The following is a 22,380-nucleotide window of genomic DNA, read 5'->3' on the forward strand; positions in this document are numbered from 1 at the left end:
ATGAATCCGAGACCTCCCTTTCCCCAAAGAGATGAGAATGCGATGCGAACAATATTAAGATGTCCCGAACCAAAAAGTTGGGATGGATGTCAAAGACGTAACGCGACCTCTTGCATCCTCGGTAGCACCCGAAAGCCTGCCAGCCGCGCAATCCGAAGCACTCAGAGCGCCTTGCATGACATACCTACTGAGGTAGATAGGGCAACAAGACGTCATCAACGGCACAACCCACATCCCCGGGCCCGTTTCTGCATAGGTATAACCTCTACATTTCACATCATCCCAACTGGAACCAACAAAGGTTTAATAAACTGTTTTTGCTCTATTCTACCCCATCCAGCCAACCAGTTAGTATCAGCAACCCCCCCCCCACCCCTGCTCCTCCGCCTCCTCGGAAAAGGGCGTCACCTCCTCGCCGGCCCCTTGGGTGGCTCCTTGGCAACCGACGTGTCCCTAACAAGAAGCTTGACCTTGCCCTCCCCAATCTCGACACCCTGCGAAAGAATATCCACATCCTCCTTCTCCCCCCCTTCACCACCGCCGCCAGCCTTCTTCGCATGCGTCGCTCCGTCCTTGGAGAGACTCCGGTCCCAGCTCCGCGCGTCAATGCCCAAGATGCCGCCCGTGCTGTTGCGGTCGCCCGGCACAGAAAACTCCCGGTAGGCATACCGCCACTCGTTCAAAAAGCTCCGGACCGCCTTGCCAACCTTGTCCTTACCATTTTTGCTGTGGTGGCCGGTGCCCGTGATGGCGTAGATTGGTCTGACCTCGGAAATGTTCTCCATGAGCACCTTCTCCAGATACTCGACCGCCTCCTCGGGGTGCAGCCCGTGCAGGTCCACGTAGATTTCTGGGCAGTTGGCCCGGTCCTTGTTGCGCTCCTTGTACAGCTGGTCGGCTGCCTCGCGGTGAGCTCTCCGCATCAGGTCGTTCTCGCTCTGTCCCCGGAGACTGAGTGCCTTGGCGGCTCTGGCATCGTTACGATTCCAGGCTTGAGCAGCACTGTGAACGTTGTTAGTCTTCACCGCTTGCTATTGGTTTCAACTCACGATCACCTTTGGAGAAACTTGTTGCGGAGGCCACCATGCTTGATAGCCTCCTGGCGTGCCTTGAGATAGGCCTTGTTGGCTTTCTCGCCCGTCTCGAGCCACGGAATATGCTTGGGATTTGGGATGGCTTGGGCGGCCGCGCTGTTCTCGCCGTTGCGAATGCTGGTCGAACTACCATTGCGGGCCATCTTTCGGGACTGCTGCGAAGGCGTAGGGGATGGCGACATCTTGACGATATCGGCAAGTGTGTTAGGAGGAAAGTTCTCCTTGTGACCGTGACCGTGCCCACCCCTCTTGCCATGGTGCTTTTTACCCTGCTTGGCAAGGGCAGCCCCGAGCGAAGGAAAAGCATCCGCATCATCCGGCGAGGGCACAGGCTGTGTTGCCTCCTTTTGCTGATGGCGACTTCCAGGCCGGGATCGCGGCCGGTCGTTAGCGTAGCCATGGTGTCCTTTAAACCCAGGGGGCGGCGTAACACCGAGGGCCGGATAGTTGCCAGCGGCCGCAAATATAGGCAGTTGCTCCGGAGTGCCGGGCTGCAGCGCTGGGAAGCTGCTGTAGTCTTGCAGATTAACCGTGGCGTGCTGGGTAGGAGGTGTATCCGACCCATCGATATGGAGCCTGTTGGCCAGGTGTGCCGGGTCGTGCGAGAAGATACAAGTGCTCCCAGCGAGACAATTGCCTGCCACCCAGTATCTAAAGTTGTGTCAGTTTTTCATGACCGACAATTTTGGAACTCTACTCTCGAGACTTACTTGCAAATGTGACTGCTCAAATCATGGCTAAAACGGCAGTCGGCGCGCAGACAGCTTCCGGTGGACAGATAAAACTTGCAAATGATACCCGTCTTTTGCTGGTCTCCTGGGGTCGACGGTCGGTTGTCGGGAGTCAGTGACCTCCCGATAGTCACTCGAGCCTCCTCGGCCTGGGCGGCCAGAGCGAGGTTGTCTTGCATTTGTGTCTCCATGATGGCCTGGACAGTGGCACCAAGATCGTAGCCATGCATGGCAAGGGCAGCACTAATCTCATCATCGGTCTTGGTAGGTCCCAGGATCGTGCGCAGCATGTCGTACGGGCTCATATCTGTCTCCTGGCGCGTGGATACGAACTCGGGAGCCGCCACGTTCAGGCCACTGGCGTTGCCGATTGACGAGGTTACACTGGCGGCATCATCGCTCACCAGCCAGTCCACATTGTCAGACTGGTAGTCGCCAAAAACCTCCTGAGAGGGCGGCTCATCGTTGAAACGGTACGCATTCAAGCTTGGGCTGTGAGGCACGGGAGCGGCAAAGGCCAGCCTCGGAGACGGTCTCGGCGAGCCGAAGGGGGAGGCCGTTACGGACTTGGCCCGACTGAAAGGGGTCGGCATGAATCCTGGCGGGGCAAGGGGGCTAACACCCAAGCGCGGTGAGCCCGACAGTGGGGTTCCGGAGCCGCGCCAGGGGGCCGGTGAGGGACGCCGCAAGATGGTCTGCCGTATAGACGGCGGTGATGTTGCCGTCCCACCTCCATCTCGAAATCGCCAGAGGGCGTCTAATATTGCATTTTCTAGCGCCTGGTCCCTCAGCGTTGTCTTTTCCCTCAAGACCTCCTCGAGCTTGTCGGTCTTATCCTCATCTTCCAGGGTAAGGTCTTGAAGGATCGGGAGGCAGATCTCGTAGGTCTCGTCAGAAACCATGATTGCGCGCGCGCCGTATTATTATTTCGAGAGGCTCCCGGGTGCTAGTATTATGTTGGTGTGAAGGCAGGCCGTCCGTATACGTGTTGCTGGCGGTGTGGAACGCGCAGGATGAATGCGAGCTCGAGAAAACGGTGTAACGACGAAGGCAGTATTGGGAAAGCGAAAGTGTGGGTTGAGTTGAGATGTTGGTACAAGCTAACTGTCAGAGACCCGATCGTCGTGCTCGAGATTGTCGTCGGCGCCAAGGTGTCAAACTTGAACCGCCCTCAGGGGTCAACTAGTATAGTAATGCGATAATGGGGGTAGTGGACGTCGGTTTCGGGGCAGCCAGTCTTGTCTAACAGCATGTTGTTATCATGCCAGGGCTGTCTTTTGGGAGATCGTCGGACCCGTTGGTCCTTGGTGTGGAAAGGGGGTCGTCGGAATCGGGAGTCGATCGAGGCAGCGAGGCAGGAACGCGGGGGTCGGCGGCTTGCTAATGAGGGGCGGACAAGAACAAACAAGGCGGCATGGGTAGAGCAGCACTTGGGAAAGTAGAGTCCAAAAGAAAACAGAAGGAGGGAAAGCAGATGAGGTAGGAAAAAGCCAGGCAGACAGGCTGCGAGTTCAGCTGAGATGGGTGATGGCCTGGGAGGTGTCGGTCGGGTTCAGTTCGACCACAGTCCACAGTGCTGCTGTTGCGGAGCTGGGGGAAGAGAGGCCCCACGGGGACAGTGCCAAAAACACTGTGCAGTCTATCTTCAAATTCAGTTATTCTGCGGGACGGCAGCCCCAACACCGCTTGCTCGCGGCACTGTGCGGGCAGTGCCAGGGTCAGCATGAATGACAGCCAAAGCTAGGACCATAGCGCCGCCCGACTTTAGCACACCGGGATGGGCCATCTCATTGGCACAGGGCCAAGACAAAGAAACACGACTTCAACGTGCTCACTTGATCAATTTGACACTTGGGATTTCTTTTGGACATGTCATTTTTCTGGTATTTTCATACAAAGGAGCCTCTGTTTGGGAGCTCTGGTCTTCGGAACGGCCACTGGGGTGTCAGTAGTGATAAGTCAAGTTTCGGTGAAGTATCTCGTTTCTGCACCGTTTGCTGAGCTCAGCCACCTTCAAAAAGTGTACTTGTGCTGAGATGAGGCCCGATGTGTGAGCCGCCTGGTTGCAACTTGTGTCCTCTTGTGCCTCTATGTGGTGTTTCTGAGTCCCTTCGCAGTCTCTGGTGCTTCTTCAGACCCGGGGCAATGTACAGGTTGGTAGTGTGGGTATGTAGGTAAGTACGCTCTATACACTTTTGGCTTTCTATCCAACAATGCCAGCATTCATGGAATTTCCTCATCATCATCGCCCCCAAAGCAGAATCCAAAACTGAACCCAGTGCTTTTCTTCTGTGGCTGATCCTCGGCTTCACTGTCGCCAACCACGGCATCCCATCGTCTTTTCTTTTGTGCCTGCTTCTCGGCTAGTTGCCTGAGTCCCTCCTCAAGCAGTTCAGGGCACTCCTCTCTCAAACGCTTCACAAAGAGGTTGTATGGGTCTGACACATCGTCTTCAAACCCAGACACTTGGTCAGCCTTGTCACTTAAGAATGACAAGACATTGGCAAGATGCGACTTGGGCACAAAGTTCTGTGTAAGTGCAATTCCGTCCTCCAGGTTGACCACCAAATGCCACCATCCGCTTGGAACGTGAAGAATTTCGCCCGCTCTGCAAATGCCTTCTCTGCATTCTGGAAGTTGTCGGGCTTCTCTGTGAAACTCAAGCAGCCACTCAGCAATGGAGAGGGGGCTGGTCACCTCACTACTGTCTTTGGAGACGTAGACTCCAGGAACCGAGGCTGACGGAGGAAACATGATCCAGTACTTTGCCCCCTGAATCACCGCGTTCCAGGCTGATGTGGCATTGGGGTCCTTGTGAAATGTTGAACCGCTGCGTTCGGGGCCGATGATTAGCCATCGATGGGCAGGACGCTCGGCCCCAAGAAGTTCGAACAGATCTGAGCCAAAACAGTCAGGCTTCCAGTATGCCGCACCTTCCTCCTTGCCAATTTTGAGCTTCATCTTTTCGGCAAACTTTCGGTCGAACAAGTAGAGGGGGCTCTCATCTCGGCTGTTGCGCATATAATCGCAATATGTCCTGAACGTCCAGTCCACAGCCTCTGCCCTGAAAACGACATCTGGGCACTGGGCCAAGAGACTGTCTATGCTCCAAGTCTGGCTGACAGGCCAGGACTGAATACACTTGGTCAGGATGAACGGTTTCTTGCTCCACTTGTCAGCAAACTGTTCGTAAGAGAGATCCTCCATGCGGTCAATCTCGTTTCCTGCTGGGATCTTGGTCGTGTAGTTGCGCAACGAGATATGACTGCAGACGAACGGGCGATGCAGCACGTCGGAAAACACACTGGCGCAGTCTATCTGAATCTGCTTCTCTGTTGAGAGGCCTAAGACGGTAGATCTCCATGACCCCAGCCAAGGAAAGGATGACTGTTTTCCCAAATCTGACCTGGAGAGAAAAACGTTAGACCTTTGACTCGCACAACCCCCTTTGCCCATTCATCCCAAACGAGACAAAGGCCACAAGGTCTCCATTAGGGTTCCAACCACAGGGAAAAGAGAAAGAAAAATTATCCTTGGCTTCTCCCTTGACTTTGAACTGAATGCTTTGTGAAAAATCAACCATAAACAGGAACAATACTTACTCCAAAAAGATTGTCTTCCACACATCGTCTGACATGCAGCAAGCAAAGAGAAATTTGCATGTGTAGCCCAGAAGCCTCAAAGTACGTGTATCCAGATATTCAAGAAGCTGCATGAGCATCTCATCCGGGAGGCCCTGCAAAGTGCCCAGGTATTTCCGAGCATCATTCCCATTGGAGAAGTACTTGTTTCCGAGCGGCTTGATACCGAGCGGGTGGAGTGGCACAGCCGAGGAGTCAACAGAAGAATCCTCCAAATCTACCTCCTTGTCACCATTCCCAGTCACGCTACGGTGAGTCAAAGGTTGGCTCCCATTGGCAGCCTCCTCAAAGGCAATACTCCTGTTGTGGCGTTGGTGGTGTGGCAGAATCATGGTTCGTGCGGCGCCCTGATTCTCAGGAGTCAGGGGGTGGTAAGTAAGGTGTGGGGGGCGGGAGCCTCAACGGTCAGTCAGGCCAGGCCAGGCTTTGGGCAACCAAGGAAATAGAAGAAAAAGACTGCTCGCACTTGACAGCACCCCAGAGCCTCCTAAAAGTGAGTCAACCAACTGGATGATTGTATGTGAGAAATATGCGTATGACGTGTGCCGACTGGTTGGGCCGTAAAGGTGGGCGAGGATGTGGGTTGCCCCCGGCAAGTGAAGGAAAAAAAAAGTTCCTCGCAGGAAAAGAAAAAAAAAAAAAAAAAGAGGTGTTAGTGTAGCCACTGGGTGCCGGGTGTGGTGAGGTTGCAATTCCTTCAGAGGCTCACTCAGTGCCGTAGGAACGGTTGCTCCAAAGCCTGGAAACAATGAGCAGAACGCTAAAGTGAATGGGGGGCCTCTTTGCCCCACTAAGAGTTGGCAAAAGTGGGAGGGGTTGATGCCTGAGGCGTTCATAAATTCTCCGCCAAATCGAATTTTTATCACTTCCCTCCCACCCTGCTCTGGTCTCTCTTCTCCGTCCACCACCAATTCTAAACAATCCACAACCAAGATACCAAACGGCCTTTTAGATTCAGTTGTTCTCAGTGTTCCAACTGAGACTCTCGAATCTATCTTCTTTTTATAAGGAGACTCCAGCTTCAAAAGCACTTCGCAACACTCTCCGAGTCGTCTGCGGATTTTTTTTCTCGCTACCCCACCATCTTTTTCTGATTTCTAGATCTAAGCAGCGCTTGGATCTGGAAATTTTTGCCAACTCAACACCGCAATCATGGCTGACAAGGGTCTCGAGGACGTCCCCGAGGGTACGTTTGGCTTCTTCCACCTTTGACGAGCATCGCATGGCGTCGCATCGCCGCTGCCCGCGCACCTCTCGAGAGCGTTGGGCATCACGGTGCGGTGCGCGTTCTGCCTTCGACCCCGCCCACAACCCACCGGCCCCCCAAAGCACTCGATGCGCAAACGGAACGAGCAAGCACAGCCGCTGACCGTGATGGCAACATACAGGACAGATCGAGTCTAACTACGATGAGACCGTCGACTCTTTCGATGAGATGAACCTCAAGTCGGAGCTCCTCCGCGGTAAGCACCCCATCGGTCGACAACGATACCCAATAGGGTGGCAATAAGATCAAAGATTTTCTGACAATTTCCAAAGGTATCTATGCCTACGGTTTCGAGCGCCCCTCTGCTATTCAGCAGCGTGCTATCATGCCCGTCATCAAGGGTAAGACTACTCCAACCCCCGTCGCATACACACGACATGTCCTAACAAGATATCAGGCCATGATGTTATCGCCCAGGCTCAGTCCGGTACTGGCAAGACTGCCACCTTCTCTATCTCGGTCCTCCAGAAGATCGACACCTCCCTCAAGCAGTGCCAGGCCCTCATTCTCGCCCCCACCCGTGAGTTGGCCCAGCAGATTCAGAAGGTCGTTGTCGCCATTGGCGACTTCATGAACATTGAGTGCCACGCCTGCATTGGTGGTACCAGCGTCCGAGACGATATGAAGGCTCTCGGCGAGGGCCCCCAGGTGGTTGTCGGTACCCCCGGTCGTGTCCACGACATGATTCAGCGTCGTTTCCTTAAGACGGACTCCATGAAGATGTTTGTCCTCGACGAGGCCGATGAGATGTTGTCTGTAAGTAATATTTGTGGGCTGGTGTAGGTTGTGGGTGCGAATCCAAGCTAACCCCCTTCTAGCGTGGTTTCACTGAGCAGATCTACGACATCTTCCAGCTCCTTCCCCAGAGCACCCAGGTCGTCCTTCTCTCGGCCACCATGCCCCAGGACGTCCTTGAGGTCACCACCAAGTTCATGCGCGACCCCGTCCGCATCTTGGTCAAGAAGGACGAGCTTACCCTTGAAGGTATCAAGCAGTTCTACATCGCCGTCGAGAAGGAGGAGTGGAAGCTCGATACCCTCTCCGATTTGTATGAGACTGTCACCATCACCCAGGCCGTCATCTTCTGCAACACCCGCCGCAAGGTCGACTGGCTTACCGACAAGCTCACTGCCCGCGATTTCACCGTCTCGGCCATGCACGGTGACATGGACCAGGCCCAGCGTGACCTCATCATGAAGGAGTTCCGCTCCGGCTCCTCTCGTGTCCTCATCGCCACTGACCTTTTGGCCCGTGGTATTGATGTCCAGCAGGTTTCCCTGGTCATCAACTACGATCTCCCCGCCAACCGTGAGAACTACATTCATCGCATTGGTCGTGGTGGTCGTTTCGGTCGCAAGGGTGTTGCGATCAACTTTGTCACTGCTGATGATGTCCGCATGATGCGCGAGATTGAGCAGTTCTACAGCACCCAGATTGAGGAGATGCCGATGAACGTGGCCGACCTCATCTAAACAGCACACATCTGTACGACGCTCCTGGACCGTTTTTCTCTGTTCTTACAGCATACCTGGTCACGTTCTGCGCATCGGCATTGAGATACACTGAAGAGCAGCGTGATTGCGTTCGTCTGGTAGGTAGGGAGGAGGGAATCTGCTTTATCGCTCGGGAATTTTTTTTATTTTAGTGTTTTTGCCAAAGGCCTGGGCATCTGGGGGTGGGTTTCCGTTACCCATAAAAGCGTTGATAGGAGGGATAGGCTGAGAGCATCTGCACCGTAATCTGTTTGGATGGTGCGAGGTGCTTTAGGACGGATAGTGCCTATCAATGAAGGCTGGTTTTCTTTTATCTGCGTTGTCTTTGGCTTGTTTCACGGTGTTATGTGTATCCAGGGATGTTACCAAAAATCCAACGTAGACCGAACCCAAAAGAAGAAGAGACGAGGAAGGGCTGTTCGAGATGTGCCTATTTATGGTGACTGATGATGTGAGCCTCCTGGGAGCTGTTTCCAAGACATGTCCATCCATTGCCTTCTTTGACAGGTCTGATATGCGTCAAGTGAATATATATTTAGTCGTCAAGTGAATATAAATCCAGCCCCTCGGTACGTGCACACCCCCGCGGCCAACAGTGGGTCCTGGACAGGACAGTTCCATCTTGGCACAACAACGGCCCCACTTGCGTCTAAAGGCCTTGGCGTTCCATTCTCCAACTGTGTTGCGACCGCAACTTTGAACCAACTCTCGACCATTGCCAACATCACCTAGATCGCCTCCCATTTTCGATCTTTACCCTCCCTACCAAATTGCCCAGCATGGAACGTATTCTCGACCGCAGCCTTGACGAGATCCTTGCCGACCGCAAGCAGGTTTGTCCAACAGCCCTCCCCACCGCCGGTTGCTTGTTGACCGCCCCCCGGTATCCTGCATCACAGGTGGCGCCGTGAAGGAAGATGCTGACGCGAGACTGCAGAACAACAGAGGAGGCAATCGGGGAAACCGCGGCGGCAACAGCAGCAATTCCCGGGACGGTCGTCTCCGTAGGCGCGACAACAACAACAACAACAACAACAACAACGACAATCGGTCGGATTATCCCAGGGATGGCGTAAGAAAGGTACGCTCGTTGCGACTGTTTCTCCCCTCTACCCGTTTTTCTTCGAGTACGGTCTGTTGTCAAGTTTCTCGCAAAAAACACCATTTGCTTAAGCTCGTCGGGCGACCGCTATCTCTAGGTTGAATGAACCCTCTCCTCCCTTTCTATTTTACCGCACCTCCGGGTCACTTCTCAGACTGTTCGACGCCGCCATTCAATCCACACAGACGATACTCCCTGATGTGTGTTGTGTGCGCTTCGATGCGGCCTCGGATCGGATCGGAATCGCGACCGGGGGGAATAGGTAACGCATTGGTTGAAACTTGCCGGCTAACAGCTCCCGTTTCTTGTGAGGGAGAAACAGTCCTTCAGAGACGAAGCGCCTCGCAACCTCGACACGTACGTATAGATATTTCGACCCATCGGCCCGGGTTAAAGACACAGGCCGGAAAATTGACGGATTCCGCAGCGAATGGGTTCATGACAGATATGAGGATCATGGTATGTTGGGTCGAGGATGAGGTTTGGGGGACGTGCTAACAATTGTTTGTAGGGAGCCGCCGATCTGCTCCGAGAAGACGAAACTCGAACGAGTACTCTGGGTATGGCAGGATACCATGGAGTGTTTTATTTTCATGTATGGTAACTAACCGGGTTTCAGCGACTCGAGAGGCAGCAAGATCCGTGTGGATAATATCCACTATGAGTTGACGCAAGAGGAGTTGGAGGTATGTCAAAACATTTCGGTTGACTGTTTCGGGGTTTCAAGCTCACCAGCATATGCAGGGACTCTTTTCCAGCATTGGCCCTCTCGTCAAGTTGGAGATGAAGTATGACCGCGCCGGCCGCTCAGAGGGTACAGCGTTTGTCACGTACCAGTCATCCCACGACGCTGCACAGGCAATCAAGGAGTTTGACGGTGCCAACGCTGCCGGCCAGCCAATCCGCCTTACCATGATGCCTACGGGCCCAAGGCGCAACCCATTTGATACTGCGATCAACCCTCGCCCGCTTGCCGAGCGTATCACGGTCCCGAGCGGCAGATCCCGTTCGCTTTCGCCCCATCGCCAGTCTGATGAGGAGGCCGCTCGCAAGGGCATCGACAGATACCGACCTGGCGCCAGTCGTTCGCGCAGCCCTATGCCCCCGAGACGTCGTGAAGGAGGTGGAGGTGGCCGGAGACAGGGCGGGGGTGGCCGTCGGGAGCGTGGAGGTGGTAGACGTGACGACGGCGGGCGTGGCGGTGGTGAGAAGTCTGAGAGACGTCCAAAGAAGACCCAAGAGGAGTTGGACGCCGAGATGGAGGATTACTTTGGCGGTGGCGGTGCTCAGCAGAACGATGCGGCTCCTGCTGCGAATGGTGCGGCGGCTCAGCAGCAGACTGACGGGGACATTGACATGATTGAGTAGATCAGTCAGCGGGGGAATGATTGGTACACGGGATAGCATGGGATGGGGTTTTATAATCATAAGCAACTAAAGCGAAGTATGGATATCGCTGCTTGTTGGTACGCGCTTTTTTTTTTTTGGCTGTTATTCTATAGGAACTCTACTCCTTTATCAAGCGTTGATGTTTTGCGTCTTTGGTTGCTGCTGAGGTGTGGTGTTATATACGGCTCAAACTGCCAGAGTCATGGTGGTCGGTTCTGTACAGGATGTATGTTGTCAAAGGCCAAGTTATTATCATTCAACAGCACGGTTTTTGAAGTACATATAGGTGTACTAGACGAACTTTGTTTTACTATGATCAGTCCAAAAGTTCACTGGACTAGATATACAGGCAGACTTGTAGACACGACAATACATTCTTGCCCGAGTTTCGAGTCGTAGCTGCCTTTTGCACTAAGCATTGAGAACTGATGCAATGTGAGCACGCAACCGCGGGGTTGTTTGATTTTCCCGTCCGTCACTTACAAAGCCCTCCTCACTCACCAACCATCTAATATTATCAGCCCTCAAGTTCCCTAAAACCCTCACTTTATGGAAGTCTAAAACATATTTCAAGTATCTGAATCCTCCAATGGCAGACCTCCCCGACTTTGACGCCCTCCGGGGCAGGCACCTCGGCCTAATAGGGGTCATCTCCATGGGGGACATGGGAAGCGGGGTCGCGCGGTTGCTGATGGCGCATAATTATGCTGTGTTGACCAATGTTTCCGACAGGAGGTCTGTTCCTTCCCATTTTACGTGTCCTGTCCATACTGACACCTTCCCAGCGAGGACACCAAATCCCGCGCGCTCTCCGCCGGCGCCGTCCTCCTCCCCTCTGACGAGTTACTAGTCGACCACTCGGACCTCATCCTGTCCATTGTCCCCCCTGCCGAAGCCTACTCGACCGCGGAGAGGGTGGTGAAAGCGTGGGATAGGAAGGAGACGGAGCTGGTTTATGCTGATTTGAATGCTGTCTCCCCTTCTACCCTGCTGTCCATCTCCTCCCTTTTCACTGGTGTCAAATTCATCGACGGCTCCATCCTCGGCGGCCCCCCCTCTTTTGTCGATGGCAGTTGGACGAAACCGATCATCCCCACCTCCGGCCCGTTTTCTCTCTCGGATATCTTCCCTGGCCTCGGTGAGGTCCTCGGGGAAAAACAAATCTCCCCCGAACTAGGCCAGGCAAGCGGCCTGAAAATGGTCTTCGCCTCCTTATCAAAAGGTTACGCGGCCGTGGCACTCCAGTCAGTGACCACCGCTCACCAGTTGGGCGTCCTACCCGAACTATTGGAGTCGGTCAATGAACTCCAGGGTGAGGCAGCGGGGAAGAAACTGGAACAAGCTGTTACTGGGCTGGCTCCCAAGGCGGGCAGGTGGGTTAGGGAGATGGAGGAGATTGGAAAGACTCATAGGGAGAATGGAAATTGGGAAGAGTGGGAGGGGATTTTCGAGGCTGCGGCGAAGGTATATGAGCTTGTGGCGAAGGGGACGGTGTTGGGAGGGGAAAGGATTGGGAAGAGGGAAAGGGGGACGACGGTGGAGGGGGTTGCTGAGGCGGTGGGGGAGGGGTTGGGGAGGAGGAAGGAGAAGGAGGAATGAGAGGGTGAGGTGTGATATGGGCGAATGGACACGATGGGCGTGGTTTGATAGATGGCGGGGAGTTTGTCAAGTGCTCAAAGTTCAGTCAAGACTACAAAAAACACTGCCTCGCTAATTTGAACTCCAGTTTCACAAACTGGTTTCTCTTCACATCTATGGGCATTGTTGGCAGACTCCATGTCTGTGTGGACTTGGACAAAAAGAAAAACAAACGCTGGAAAATCAAACGCTGATTGGCGGGCCAGGAGTCGAACCTGGGTCGTCGCTCAAACTTGGGAATGCAATAACCGCTATACTACCACGCCACGGAAACTGGCTTTTGATTTCGGAATGCTAAAGGGCTGTCCAGTCTGGCCTGGGTTGTGCTAGGGCCAGAAGGGAAGACGTGGCGTTCCCGGAGCGGAGTCTCTTGAACTCTATCAAACGACGGACGGCTCTGGCCTGACGCCACATGACGCGACCTCAAGGTTGAAGATGATATCGGTACAGTGTTGTAACATTGCACTGGGCATGTTATTCCTCACTCGCGTGAGATACCACATAAGATTGTGGCGCGTCTAGCTTGGTCGTTATGGCGGCGTTCTCTTCCGAAGAGATGTAGACACCCTCTGAAGAGACAGCACCAAAGAGGTCGGGGAAAGTCTCCACCTCCTCTGACGTCTTCCCGCCAGATGTTCCAATGGCAAAGGTAGGGCGGTCAGAAGGCCATGCCAGCTTTAGCCTTGTCTTTTCTGTTGGGGGGATGGCATCGGTGAAGAACTGGACGTAGGAGCCCGGCGTGACAATACCGCCGGTGGCATCCTCGCGCTTGAAAGACCGGATAAAGCTCTCCATGTCTTCGTGCTCTTCTCTTGCGTATCTTGTGTTTGGATCAAGTGACAGGAGGCCTTGCTTGAGACCCCAGCCGCCGCCGCCGCTGACTATTGACAAGAGTATCAGAGCCGCCAGTCGTGGCAGGAAAGGTGATAAAGACTTACGGATCTTGCGCAACTGGCACCCGGCAGCTATTAGCCCGTCCATGGCCTGCGAGGTTTGATGTACCAAGTCCCACTCGCTAGATGGATCATAGTTCTGCACGTCAAGGGGGTTTGGGATGGGAAACTGATCGACGGCACCCTCGGGCATGATCAAGGCCCAGACGCCTACAGGCCCACTATACGTCAGCTCGTCTGACTCGGAGTGCTCCAGGCGCTTCTTGAGAAGTGCGGGAATGATCGCCTCAAGTTCCTTGGACGCCGGCTCTGGCTTGACCCCCACCTCGACCTGTCGAAGGATGTTTCCCAGGCCGGCAACAATCTTGTGTGGGCGCGTGACTGGTACAAGTGCTGTGTACACGGTACTCGCCGAGGATTGATCGTACCCTGGAAGAAGGATAGTCTGTGTTGTCTTTTCGACACTGGCCGCCATGCTCAGGCCTTTTCGGGCCGCAGCGGGATCATGGCGCCATTTGCTCGCAAAAAGAGCGTGGGACTTCCCGGTGGTAAAGATGGTATTGGCAAGAGGGACCGTGACCTGGAGAGGCTCTGCTTTTGGTTGGAGCCCAGGGAGACGGAGCTCGAGGAAGGACGGTTGCTGTGAAGGTGAGAAGGTCTGGTTGCTCCCGACTTCCCACAGACCGGGGAGCACCCGGGTAGAACTTCCGCGCAAAACAGACAAACCCTCGGAAGAACTTGGAGCGCCCTGAAACCGTGGAACTTCATCCACCGCCGCACTCAAGACGCTGAGCTCCCTCCCCGTCTCATCAGAGGTCGTAGCCTCGAGCAGCCCAGCCATAAACGCCTGATCCTCCAGCCAAGGGGCTAGTGACCTGGACACAAGAACCACAGCAGCGTCATCCGTCGACGAGACGCGCAAGCTCTGAGCAACAGCAGAAATGACTCTTTTCTGGAAAAGAGCGGTCGTGAGTGGTTAGCCCTGTTGTCCTTGTACCATCGGGCTTGCGTAATCGTAACTACTCACCTTCAACTCGGCTGTTGACATGGAGGAGGACAACTCTAATGAGCCAAGGCCAACAGTGACACACTTGTGCCTGGCCAGCAGGCTCTGTATCATCCGTCTTTGCTGACCGATATTATGACAACCATGATGGATCTTGTGGCTGCTGCTGATGTGACTGTGGCCATGAGTGACAGAAACAACGCGTCGTCCAGGAAAAGACGACGACAGAGCCCTCCCCCCTATTACTCCCCCACCACAACCCGCTACCCGTCGGAGAAAATTAGCCGGCAGCATTGTGTCCCTCACCGTACCATCTCTCACGGGCGGGATTCCACAGAATCGAGAGACAGAAAATAGACCGAAGGTGGTGGTGTGGTTCGATCGAGGTGGTGGTGGTCGTTCAACAAGAGAGCAGCACACAAAATGGTCACCAAAATGCCAGTTGATCATAGCTTCCATGCAGTACAACCCTAACCCTTTGTCAGCGAAGGGCAGAACCACTTACCACCGCTGCCCAGCCAGTGACATCATCTCTTCTTGACCAGCCAGCAATTGACGATCCCGATCATATGCTCTCAAGTTTTCCAAACAAAAGAGGCATATCACAATGTAAATTTTGTACTCACCGCGCAATTTAACTCCATGTTTTTGTCCTCACCGCCTCGAAATCAAGGCTCACTTGTGCCTTTGTGAAAGTGTAACTCAACACCACCATCTTTCACCCAAGAACCCAGCTATATAACCACCTATTCACTTCCCCCATCACCCACCTCTCCTTCCTCCCAGACATCATCTCATCAACTATCTTACTCAGCCTTGCATCTTTTAGCAACAAACCAACTCAAACAACTTTGAAAATGGCAACCAACTCCTCCCGCGGCAACCCGATCGGCGCCCGCGACGGCCCCAAGACCTCCACCGGCGCAGAGGTGCCCCCGATCGGGGAGGACACGAAGCAAGACCTCGCCGAGACCTCCACCACCGAGGCCACCGGCGAGCACGTCCCCGGTCAGGATCCCACTGTCGAGGCTGGAACGACAGAAGAGGGGGCTGCTGCTGATGCTGCTGTTCCTGCTGAAGCTGCTGCGGAGGAGGGTGAGCAGGAGGAGACGAAGAGCAAGAAGAAGCATTGAGTTTTGTGGGAGGGGGCTGCGTTGGCAGGAGGGTTTGCAGGGGATGTGGAGATAAGGGGTGGTGGGGGATGATGATGATGATGATAACGGGGGTTGGGGGGGGGACATTCGTTTAGTTTCTTGCTCCAAGTTTACTTTGCACTTGATTTTGGGGAGGGAACTAACTGAATTGGAGTCACTCGTTCTGAAATCACTGTTTTATGATGAGATGTGGTGATGTTTGTTGTGTCGTAATATATTGTGTGTAAAAGACTTGATGCGGTGAGTGTCTGCTGAAACTTCTGAAAGATGATACTTGCTGATGGCCGAGTCACGCAACATGTTGGTGTCTTCCACTAACTCTTATGAACTCCAGATTTGTATTATAATTCTTACTTCACATCCTTTACAATAACCAATAGCACCAGCTCTGTCTACCACCCATGTCCTACTTGTCAATATCAAGAGTCAAACAGCACCTCATATATACCATTGAGCTGTAAGGTTGTGAGAAGAAAGTGCGATCATAAAACTGGGGACAGCTGTGACGTTGACGGCTGTGAAAGATGACTGTGAAAGAGATATATAGCTGTGAAATATGACAGGTGTGAAAAGTGACCGAGGTGAAGAAAGAGCTGTGAAAGTTAAACATGAAATAGATTAATGGCTGTGAAAAAGAAGCTGCGAAAAAGTAACTGTGAAAAAAAGTAGCTGTGAAAATGTGGTTGTGAAAATGGATAGCTGGGAAAATGGATAGCTGGGGAAATGGATATCTGGGAAAATGGATATCTGGGAAAATAGATAGCTGGGAAAAGATGTAGGTGTGAAAAGAGTAGGTGTGAAGAAGTAGCCGTGAGAAGTGGTTGTGAAAGCAACAGGTAGCTGTGAAATGATTGCTGTGAAAAAAACAACCGGGAAAAGTAGCTGTGAAATATAAGGTGTGAAAGAACAATGGCGATGAAGATATACCTGTGAAAAATTAGCCGTGAAAGAATAGCTGTGAAAAAGTCCATGCTAAAATGTAGCTGTGAAGATATGGCTGTGAAATTATAGGTGAGCAAATAAGTGCAAAATAGTCGGATACCTTGCTGTGAAAAAGGAGTTGCAGAAAGGTAGTTATAATAGAGATAGCTGTGAAAAGAGATTGTGGGAGAGACAAGTAGCTGTCAAAACAACCTTTGACAACTACTTAAGAGTCAATCGTTGCATGTAGCCATGAAGCATTGAAGATATGAAGACACAGGCTTTTTGTGAAATAGCAGTCCTCATAGACAGCATCAAGATCTCCAAACAACAGCTTGCCTTCAAATATCTCCTTCACTGGTCACAAGATTGGCTTTCATCTTTCTCTTGATGTATGGGAGCATACGACTCCAACAAAGCACTCACTCACCCAAAACCCACAGAAACAGTCATATCAAGTCCACATTAGTAGTCATTTCATTACCCTCCGCCTTCCCTTTCCTATCCTACCTTGTACCCTGTCCTGTTAACCAGCAACCCTCATTCATCAAATAAACACAAAGCCCTCCCGGCTATATGCCCTATCAAACGCATTCCCACATATCTACCCTTCATATCCCAACTGATATATATCCTATCCCATCCATCACATTACCACACACTTCCTATCCTTCTCCTTCCCCCCTTGCCCTTGACCCTGCCCCCTCTGCCAAGTAACATTATTCCCCTCAACATTCGTCCACGCAACCGTACTCATCGCATCCATCTCTTGCTTCTTTTTCCCCCTCCCCCTTCTACTCTTACTCCTCACTGTCATCCCACTCCACCCCCTCTTCTTCGCATCAGCAATGTTCTTGGCCGCCGACCTCTCTGCTCTACTCGGCTTCCTATTCAGACTCGGCACCCTCCTCGCAAACCCACTCAACCCCCCACCACTCGACGACCCCGGCACAGGGGGCGGATGATTCAAAAACTGATGATGATGTTGCTGCTGCTGCTGTTGCCCGTTATCTGACAAACTGAAAATAGTATCCAACCTCTCCGGCACCTGCCGTGGCATAAGTATGGACGACTGCGTGACAGGCCTAGGATGCCTCGGCACCGGCGCCAAAATCGGCGTCTCCGCCCTTTGTTGAGTTGACGAAAACGACCCAGGCGCATCAAATGCCCCCTGAACCCCCTTTGGCGTCGAAATAATAAGCGGCATGTCCTCCTGAGGCTGCTGCTGAACCAAAGGCCCCGAGGTAACAATATCCGACGGCCTCCTCGGCTGGGGCTCATGAATCGTAGCGCGGGAGTGACACGATCGATGATACGGCGGTGAACCGCCACCGCCTCCTCCCTGCAAGGGGAAAGAATAATGTTGCTGCTGTAATACAGGTCGTTGGTACGAGGTCCTCCTCCACGGCTGCTGAGGTTGCGGCAGATGCTCATCCATAGTCATGGCAGGGTGGGCAGAATGTGGGCCTGCCACCGCCACGGGAGCACGCGGTGGCAGCTGAAAGTGGCCAGAGAACCGATGGTTACCGTTCCCAAGATTCGAGATCTGATCGGGCCGGGGCAGAGGCGGGAACGACCGAGACATAGTACAGTCGGTCCCGTTGCCAGGAACAGGAGCCGAGTACGGGTAGCCGTCGGATACCGCAGCCGTGTTAATTGGTACTGGCTGCGTTGGCCAGGTCCTCGAGACGGACAAGCGTCTCACAGCTGGGGGTTCCTCCGACGCGACTACTGGTCGGTGACTCGGTGGCACCAATGCATTGGTGACCGACGACGACGACGCCATAGTCGTCTCACTAGCCCCTGGAAGGCCCGTTTCTGGAGAAACACGAGCAGCTTGACCGGCAAAGGGGCTGGGACCGGAACCGGCAAAGTCCCCTTGACTGGCCGTGGGAGGTGACACAAACAACATGCTGGCTCGAACGGGTGGCGACGGATCGTTCTCTGCCGGGCTGCCACTAGGTTCTCGGGATACATGTTGCCTTACCGGTGCCAGAGCAGGCGAGTCTGGCGGTGAAACATCATAGATGTTGTCACCATCTAGGAAGCGTGAGCTGCTGGAACCTGGCCGCACAACGGGATTTTGCACCGAAAGCGACCCCGAGCTGCTGTTTCGTTCGTGAGAGGCCATGATTCGAGGAGGCGGCGGCAGTGGTGAGCCCATAATGCCTGCCGGGAGAGCCGGTACCGGCGGGATTATATCGAGCGATGGAAGTGGTGGGACAGGGGGAACGGGCGGGTTTGGCGAAGAATGACGGTTATTGGTAGTGGTGGTGACAGTCTGGCTGCGACGGGGCTGGAACATAGAGGCTGACGACATGCGTGCAGCTTGCCTGTCTGCTGTGTCGACCTGTAGCTTGCCGTCATGGGTCTGAACACCGGCACCGGCAGGCAAAACGGCCGTGTGTCGAAGGAAAGCTGGGAGGTCGCCGGGGTCTTCTTTCTGGTACGGTGGTGGTGGAGGAACCCAGTTGTCCGCATCACTCTCATGGGGATGCTCAGCTCGACCATCAGCTCTGCGATATTCGACCGGTCCTGCGGCTGCTTGTTGTGGCTGCAACCGGCGGTTGTTGGCAGCGGCGGTAGCCGCACGGCGAAGAGTTGTCCCTGAGCGCGGATCTCCTTGGGAATAGGGCGCATCGAGGGCCTCTTGTTCTTCGAGCATAGATTCTGTCTCTCCGCCTTCATCGACTGTCGACGGTGGACCATTGCGGCGAGGTGGGACGGTACCTACTCGACGAGGAACCAAGGGGTCATCCTCATCTTCCTTTTGTGTTGAGGAGGAGGGCTGGGTAGGCAACGGTGGTGGGCGAGGAGCAGCAGTTGTTGCGCTGCGCATGACAGTAGACACAGCCCTGCTGCCCCTTTTCTGAGCGACAGTCCTCCGACGAACGATGGCCACTTCGGTCTCCATATCACGATGCTCTTCCTCCAGCACTTCGGGCTCCCTCGTTCCTACGTCGATGGTAAACTCCTTGATAACCCCGTTGGTTACGTTGTAGTCGAAGTCGAGAAGAGTGATCCGGCCGCCATCTACAAAATCGATGCCCTCCTCGTCTGCGACAGAGATATTAGGCGTGACGCCACGGGCAGTGATTACCAATCGCTCTTTTAGGCACGAGTCTGCAAAATCGGCCACAAACTTGACAGTGCTTACACCTTCGAGCTCAGCAATCTTGTATCCTCCCACAAACGTGTTGCGCAGTTTGTCGCATAGAATCTGCCATTGGGGCACCCGAGCCTCATTCTCCTGAACCCGTGAAGCTGCCCGCATCGATGGACCGCTATTTCGTCGTAGAAGCCCACCATTGCCCGAGTTGTTCTCCGCAGCCGCACTGGTGGTATCCGGCACGGCGTCAAGGTCCTCAGGAACACCATACAGCCAGATATCCTTCCCCTGAAAGCCTGCCGAAACCAGCTCTCCATAATAAGAGGCAGCCGGGAGTGTACATGGAATGAGCCTGGTCTGCGATTCGGTATTGGGAACTGGCCCTGTGAAATAGGTTGTGCCGTTCCTCAGATCGTCAATACGCACGGCCCGGAAGGTCTCGAAGCTACGGTCGTAGGTAAAAGTCCATGCTGCTTCCTCGTATTTCCCATTCTGTAACAAGACGGCGTGACTGCAATCCCGACTGGTGTTGGGAAACAAGATCGATGTCGTCCACAAAGCGCTGATATCATCGGACTCCATATGGCTTCCGGGGTCGTAGTAAGGTGCTGTCAGTATCACAGTATTCGGTTGGGATGAGTGAACTGTCGTCCCAAGAATTTGAGTTCCGTCAAACGAAAAGGTCAAAGCATCGACGCCATCACACTTGACAGCTCTCCGGTCGGTGGCCATGGCGGTCTGGTTCAGCGAAGAGACCTCGATTCCACCTTCGTAAGCGGCCGCTAGTACTGACCCGCATGGTGACAAGGCGATGGCGCGTGGGCTGTGGTCTAAAATCATGGAGTGCGTTCGCTTTGGTGGTGACTGCGTTAGGTCATAGATGTCCACTTGCATTTCCGTCAATAGCACCGCGAGCATTGTCCCCTGATCATTGATACATGTCGCCGCTGGCCGCCTCAGAATCTTGAATTCTCTTGTTACTGCAATCTCGGCGCCTCTGACATCAACAACATGTATTCTGGAAGAGTTATAAGCCAAGATGTGATGGCCTTTTGGTGAGGCACTGAATTGGATGCCCTCGCCTCCGGGGCAGGACGATGAGCTGATGGAGTTGGATATGACCTTGATGACGGTCTCATTGGGGCGCAAGTACGCTTCGAAGAGGTTGCGCTTCACCTCTTTTGCAAACTGTCGTTTGAGTTTTGGCAGGTCATCTTCGCTATTGACCTTGACTGGGCCACTGTGGCTCATGGCATACGAGGGACAGTTCGACAAGTGATGGGCATAGAGATGCGCCTGCTGGGCTACGCTTCTCCATTTCGAGTTGAGCAGAGCCAGCGACGCGAATCCATTCGGGTCAGTCTCCTGCAGAATTCTAGCACGGTCATGTTAGACGCTACAAACACACGCAAAGGCGGACTGGGCATAGGGGTCGATTTCACGAAGTAGGAAAAGACTAAACACACTGTTGGATAATCTCGTCGGGTAGGCGTTCAAAGGCGGACGGTTCGTCATCCTCGTCGCCGATGATGGCGTCGGTAATAATGATGGGCTTCTTCTCTATCGAAAGCCGGCGGCCATCGCCCGTGTCCCCCGAGTCGTCGATCTCCATGGTGAGGCAAGGCTGATGATGGGTAGGAATTCAACAGCCGATTGTTAGGGAAAAGTGATCATGGTCTGTCGATGTGGCTCGCCATCAGGTTGTTTCTGATGATTGTTTTTTATTTTTTAATTTAGTTTCCTGGGCTGCTTGTCTCTCTGGCCTGGACTATTCTTGTCGTCGTACAGAGCGGCAGGAGAAAGGGGGGCGAGCGAGTCTGGCGCTTGCTTGTCTTCTCGGCGGTAGGTCTCCCGTATGTAAAGGGAATATGGGTAAAAAGGTTGCGCGGCCCAGCACCGAATTGGTGCAAACAGAGGGGAGGGCTAAGGGTATTTTTTGGGGCGGAGTGTTGGCAGCATCAGCGAGCAGCAGGCACGGCAAGTAACAGAGTGCAAGTTGCTTGTACAGAGTAGAGAATCGGCGGGAGCACTTTGCAGTTGGCCTGCATGAGGTACGCCAAGGCTTTGTAAGCCACCCTGGACGCCAATTCTTCGCTTGCTTGCTGATGGGATTCTAGCGTTCTGTCTAGGAAATCTCTACTCCGTAGATCACTTTGATAGATTGATGACAGAGTGAAGCATAAAAAGATCGGATGGTTGCTGATGATGATTGTCTGAACACTCTCTGTACACCGCTCGGTTGGCCCCCCCGGAGGCATGGAGAGGCATGGCAGGAGGCATCTTTCTTCCAAGGGAACAAGTGAGTGCGACATGCGACGGCTGGAACGGCCCCTCCACGTTCTCTCCCAAAAATGGTATTCAGGGTCCGTCTTTCTGCTTCGAGAATAAAGCCAAGTGGCGGGCGGCTCAGGGCAAGGAACCGCCGTCTTTCAAGCTTCTTTGCCGACTGGACAGTGTCTTCAAAGAAGAATATCACCAATCTCGCAATCTGACCCCGAAGCTGGGTCCAGATGTCACCGATGGACTGGGCCCCTCTTGTCAAAAATAGCACCAACACAAGGGATAGCGCTGTGGCTGGCCCCATGTAAAGGAGGGGCACAGTCAGCAAACAATTTCCATGCTCCAACAGCAGCAAGGGGCGAATGCGAACATGTGTTTGAGAAGGCCAAAGAGGGTCGCGTATCGCTCTGGATTCAGAGATATGTTGGCGATGATTCTCTGCCTCCCGCCTCCCTGCCCCTCCAGTGCCCTCCCAGCGCTTGGTGTTGAGGTAGTCCGAGTAGAAGGAGCCGAATGCTACCGTGATTGCGGAGGCCTACCGCTTACGAGGTACCTTACCCAGCAACAAGACCCATTCTATAATTCCCTAATTCCCGTTTAAACTGCTGCCTGTTTGAGAGAGTCCACTGCTAGTCTGCTTCTTGTCAGCTGAGAGTTCGGTC

At 53.7% G+C, this 22,380-nt stretch overlaps 8 protein-coding genes and 1 non-coding gene across 9 annotated transcripts; 5 read left to right on the forward strand and 4 right to left on the reverse strand.

Annotated features, from left to right (window-relative positions):
* Positions 1–404: 404 nt before the first annotated feature.
* Positions 405–2,727, reverse strand: QC762_110420 (uncharacterized protein; the record flags this gene model as incomplete). Its single annotated transcript, XM_062885466.1, has 3 exons — positions 405–1,002; positions 1,056–1,745; positions 1,805–2,727. The coding sequence occupies 3 exons, from the start codon at positions 2,725–2,727 to the stop codon at positions 405–407; spliced, it is 2,211 nt and encodes a 736-aa protein (XP_062748432.1).
* A 1,321-nt stretch (positions 2,728–4,048) lies between these two features.
* On the reverse strand, positions 4,049–6,209 carry QC762_110430 (uncharacterized protein; the record flags this gene model as incomplete). The annotated part of the gene is made up of 2 exons (XM_062885467.1): positions 5,428–6,209; positions 4,049–5,231 (listed from the first exon to the last, which is right to left on the reverse strand). Exons 1-2 carry the CDS (start codon positions 5,796–5,798, stop codon positions 4,049–4,051), a joined length of 1,554 nt encoding a protein of 517 aa, XP_062748433.1. The 5' UTR covers positions 5,799–6,209.
* On the forward strand, positions 6,159–8,702 carry TIF1 (translation initiation factor eIF4A). Its single transcript, XM_062885468.1, has 5 exons — positions 6,159–6,652; positions 6,855–6,929; positions 7,006–7,074; positions 7,131–7,489; positions 7,552–8,702. Exons 1-5 carry the CDS (start codon positions 6,619–6,621, stop codon positions 8,203–8,205), a joined length of 1,191 nt encoding a protein of 396 aa, XP_062748434.1. The 5' UTR covers positions 6,159–6,618; the 3' UTR covers positions 8,206–8,702.
* Positions 8,703–8,869: 167 nt separating this feature from the next.
* On the forward strand, positions 8,870–10,696 carry QC762_110450 (uncharacterized protein; the record flags this gene model as incomplete). Its single annotated transcript, XM_062885469.1, is given in 7 exon segments — positions 8,870–9,059; positions 9,164–9,298; positions 9,651–9,685; positions 9,696–9,787; positions 9,840–9,888; positions 9,948–10,014; positions 10,073–10,696. The coding sequence occupies 7 exon segments, from the start codon at positions 9,006–9,008 to the stop codon at positions 10,694–10,696; spliced, it is 1,056 nt and encodes a 351-aa protein (XP_062748435.1). The 5' UTR covers positions 8,870–9,005.
* A 610-nt stretch (positions 10,697–11,306) lies between these two features.
* Positions 11,307–12,316, forward strand: QC762_110460 (uncharacterized protein; the record flags this gene model as incomplete). The annotated part of the gene is made up of 2 exons (XM_062885470.1): positions 11,307–11,452; positions 11,503–12,316. 2 exons carry the CDS (start codon positions 11,307–11,309, stop codon positions 12,314–12,316), a joined length of 960 nt encoding a protein of 319 aa, XP_062748436.1.
* Positions 12,317–12,550: 234 nt separating this feature from the next.
* On the forward strand, positions 12,551–12,621 carry QC762_0009050. Its single transcript has one exon. It is a non-coding gene; the product is annotated as a tRNA-OTHER (tRNA).
* QC762_110470 (uncharacterized protein) lies at positions 12,554–14,641 on the reverse strand. Its single transcript, XM_062885471.1, has 3 exons — positions 14,276–14,641; positions 13,294–14,200; positions 12,554–13,236 (listed from the first exon to the last, which is right to left on the reverse strand). Exons 1-3 carry the CDS (start codon positions 14,546–14,548, stop codon positions 12,830–12,832), a joined length of 1,587 nt encoding a protein of 528 aa, XP_062748437.1. The 5' UTR covers positions 14,549–14,641; the 3' UTR covers positions 12,554–12,829.
* Positions 14,642–15,111: 470 nt separating this feature from the next.
* VAS1 (valine--tRNA ligase) lies at positions 15,112–15,387 on the forward strand (the record flags this gene model as incomplete). Its single annotated transcript, XM_062885472.1, has 1 exon — positions 15,112–15,387. One exon carries the CDS (start codon positions 15,112–15,114, stop codon positions 15,385–15,387), a length of 276 nt encoding a protein of 91 aa, XP_062748438.1.
* Positions 15,388–16,627: 1,240 nt separating this feature from the next.
* Positions 16,628–22,250, reverse strand: QC762_110480 (uncharacterized protein). Its single transcript, XM_062885473.1, has 2 exons — positions 20,905–22,250; positions 16,628–20,813 (listed from the first exon to the last, which is right to left on the reverse strand). Exons 1-2 carry the CDS (start codon positions 21,048–21,050, stop codon positions 16,976–16,978), a joined length of 3,984 nt encoding a protein of 1,327 aa, XP_062748439.1. The 5' UTR covers positions 21,051–22,250; the 3' UTR covers positions 16,628–16,975.
* Positions 22,251–22,380: the final 130 nt, after the last annotated feature.

Source organism: Podospora pseudocomata, assembly GCF_035222375.1.
Source record: "Podospora pseudocomata strain CBS 415.72m chromosome 1 map unlocalized CBS415.72m_1, whole genome shotgun sequence".
NCBI lineage: Eukaryota > Fungi > Ascomycota > Sordariomycetes > Sordariales > Podosporaceae > Podospora > Podospora pseudocomata.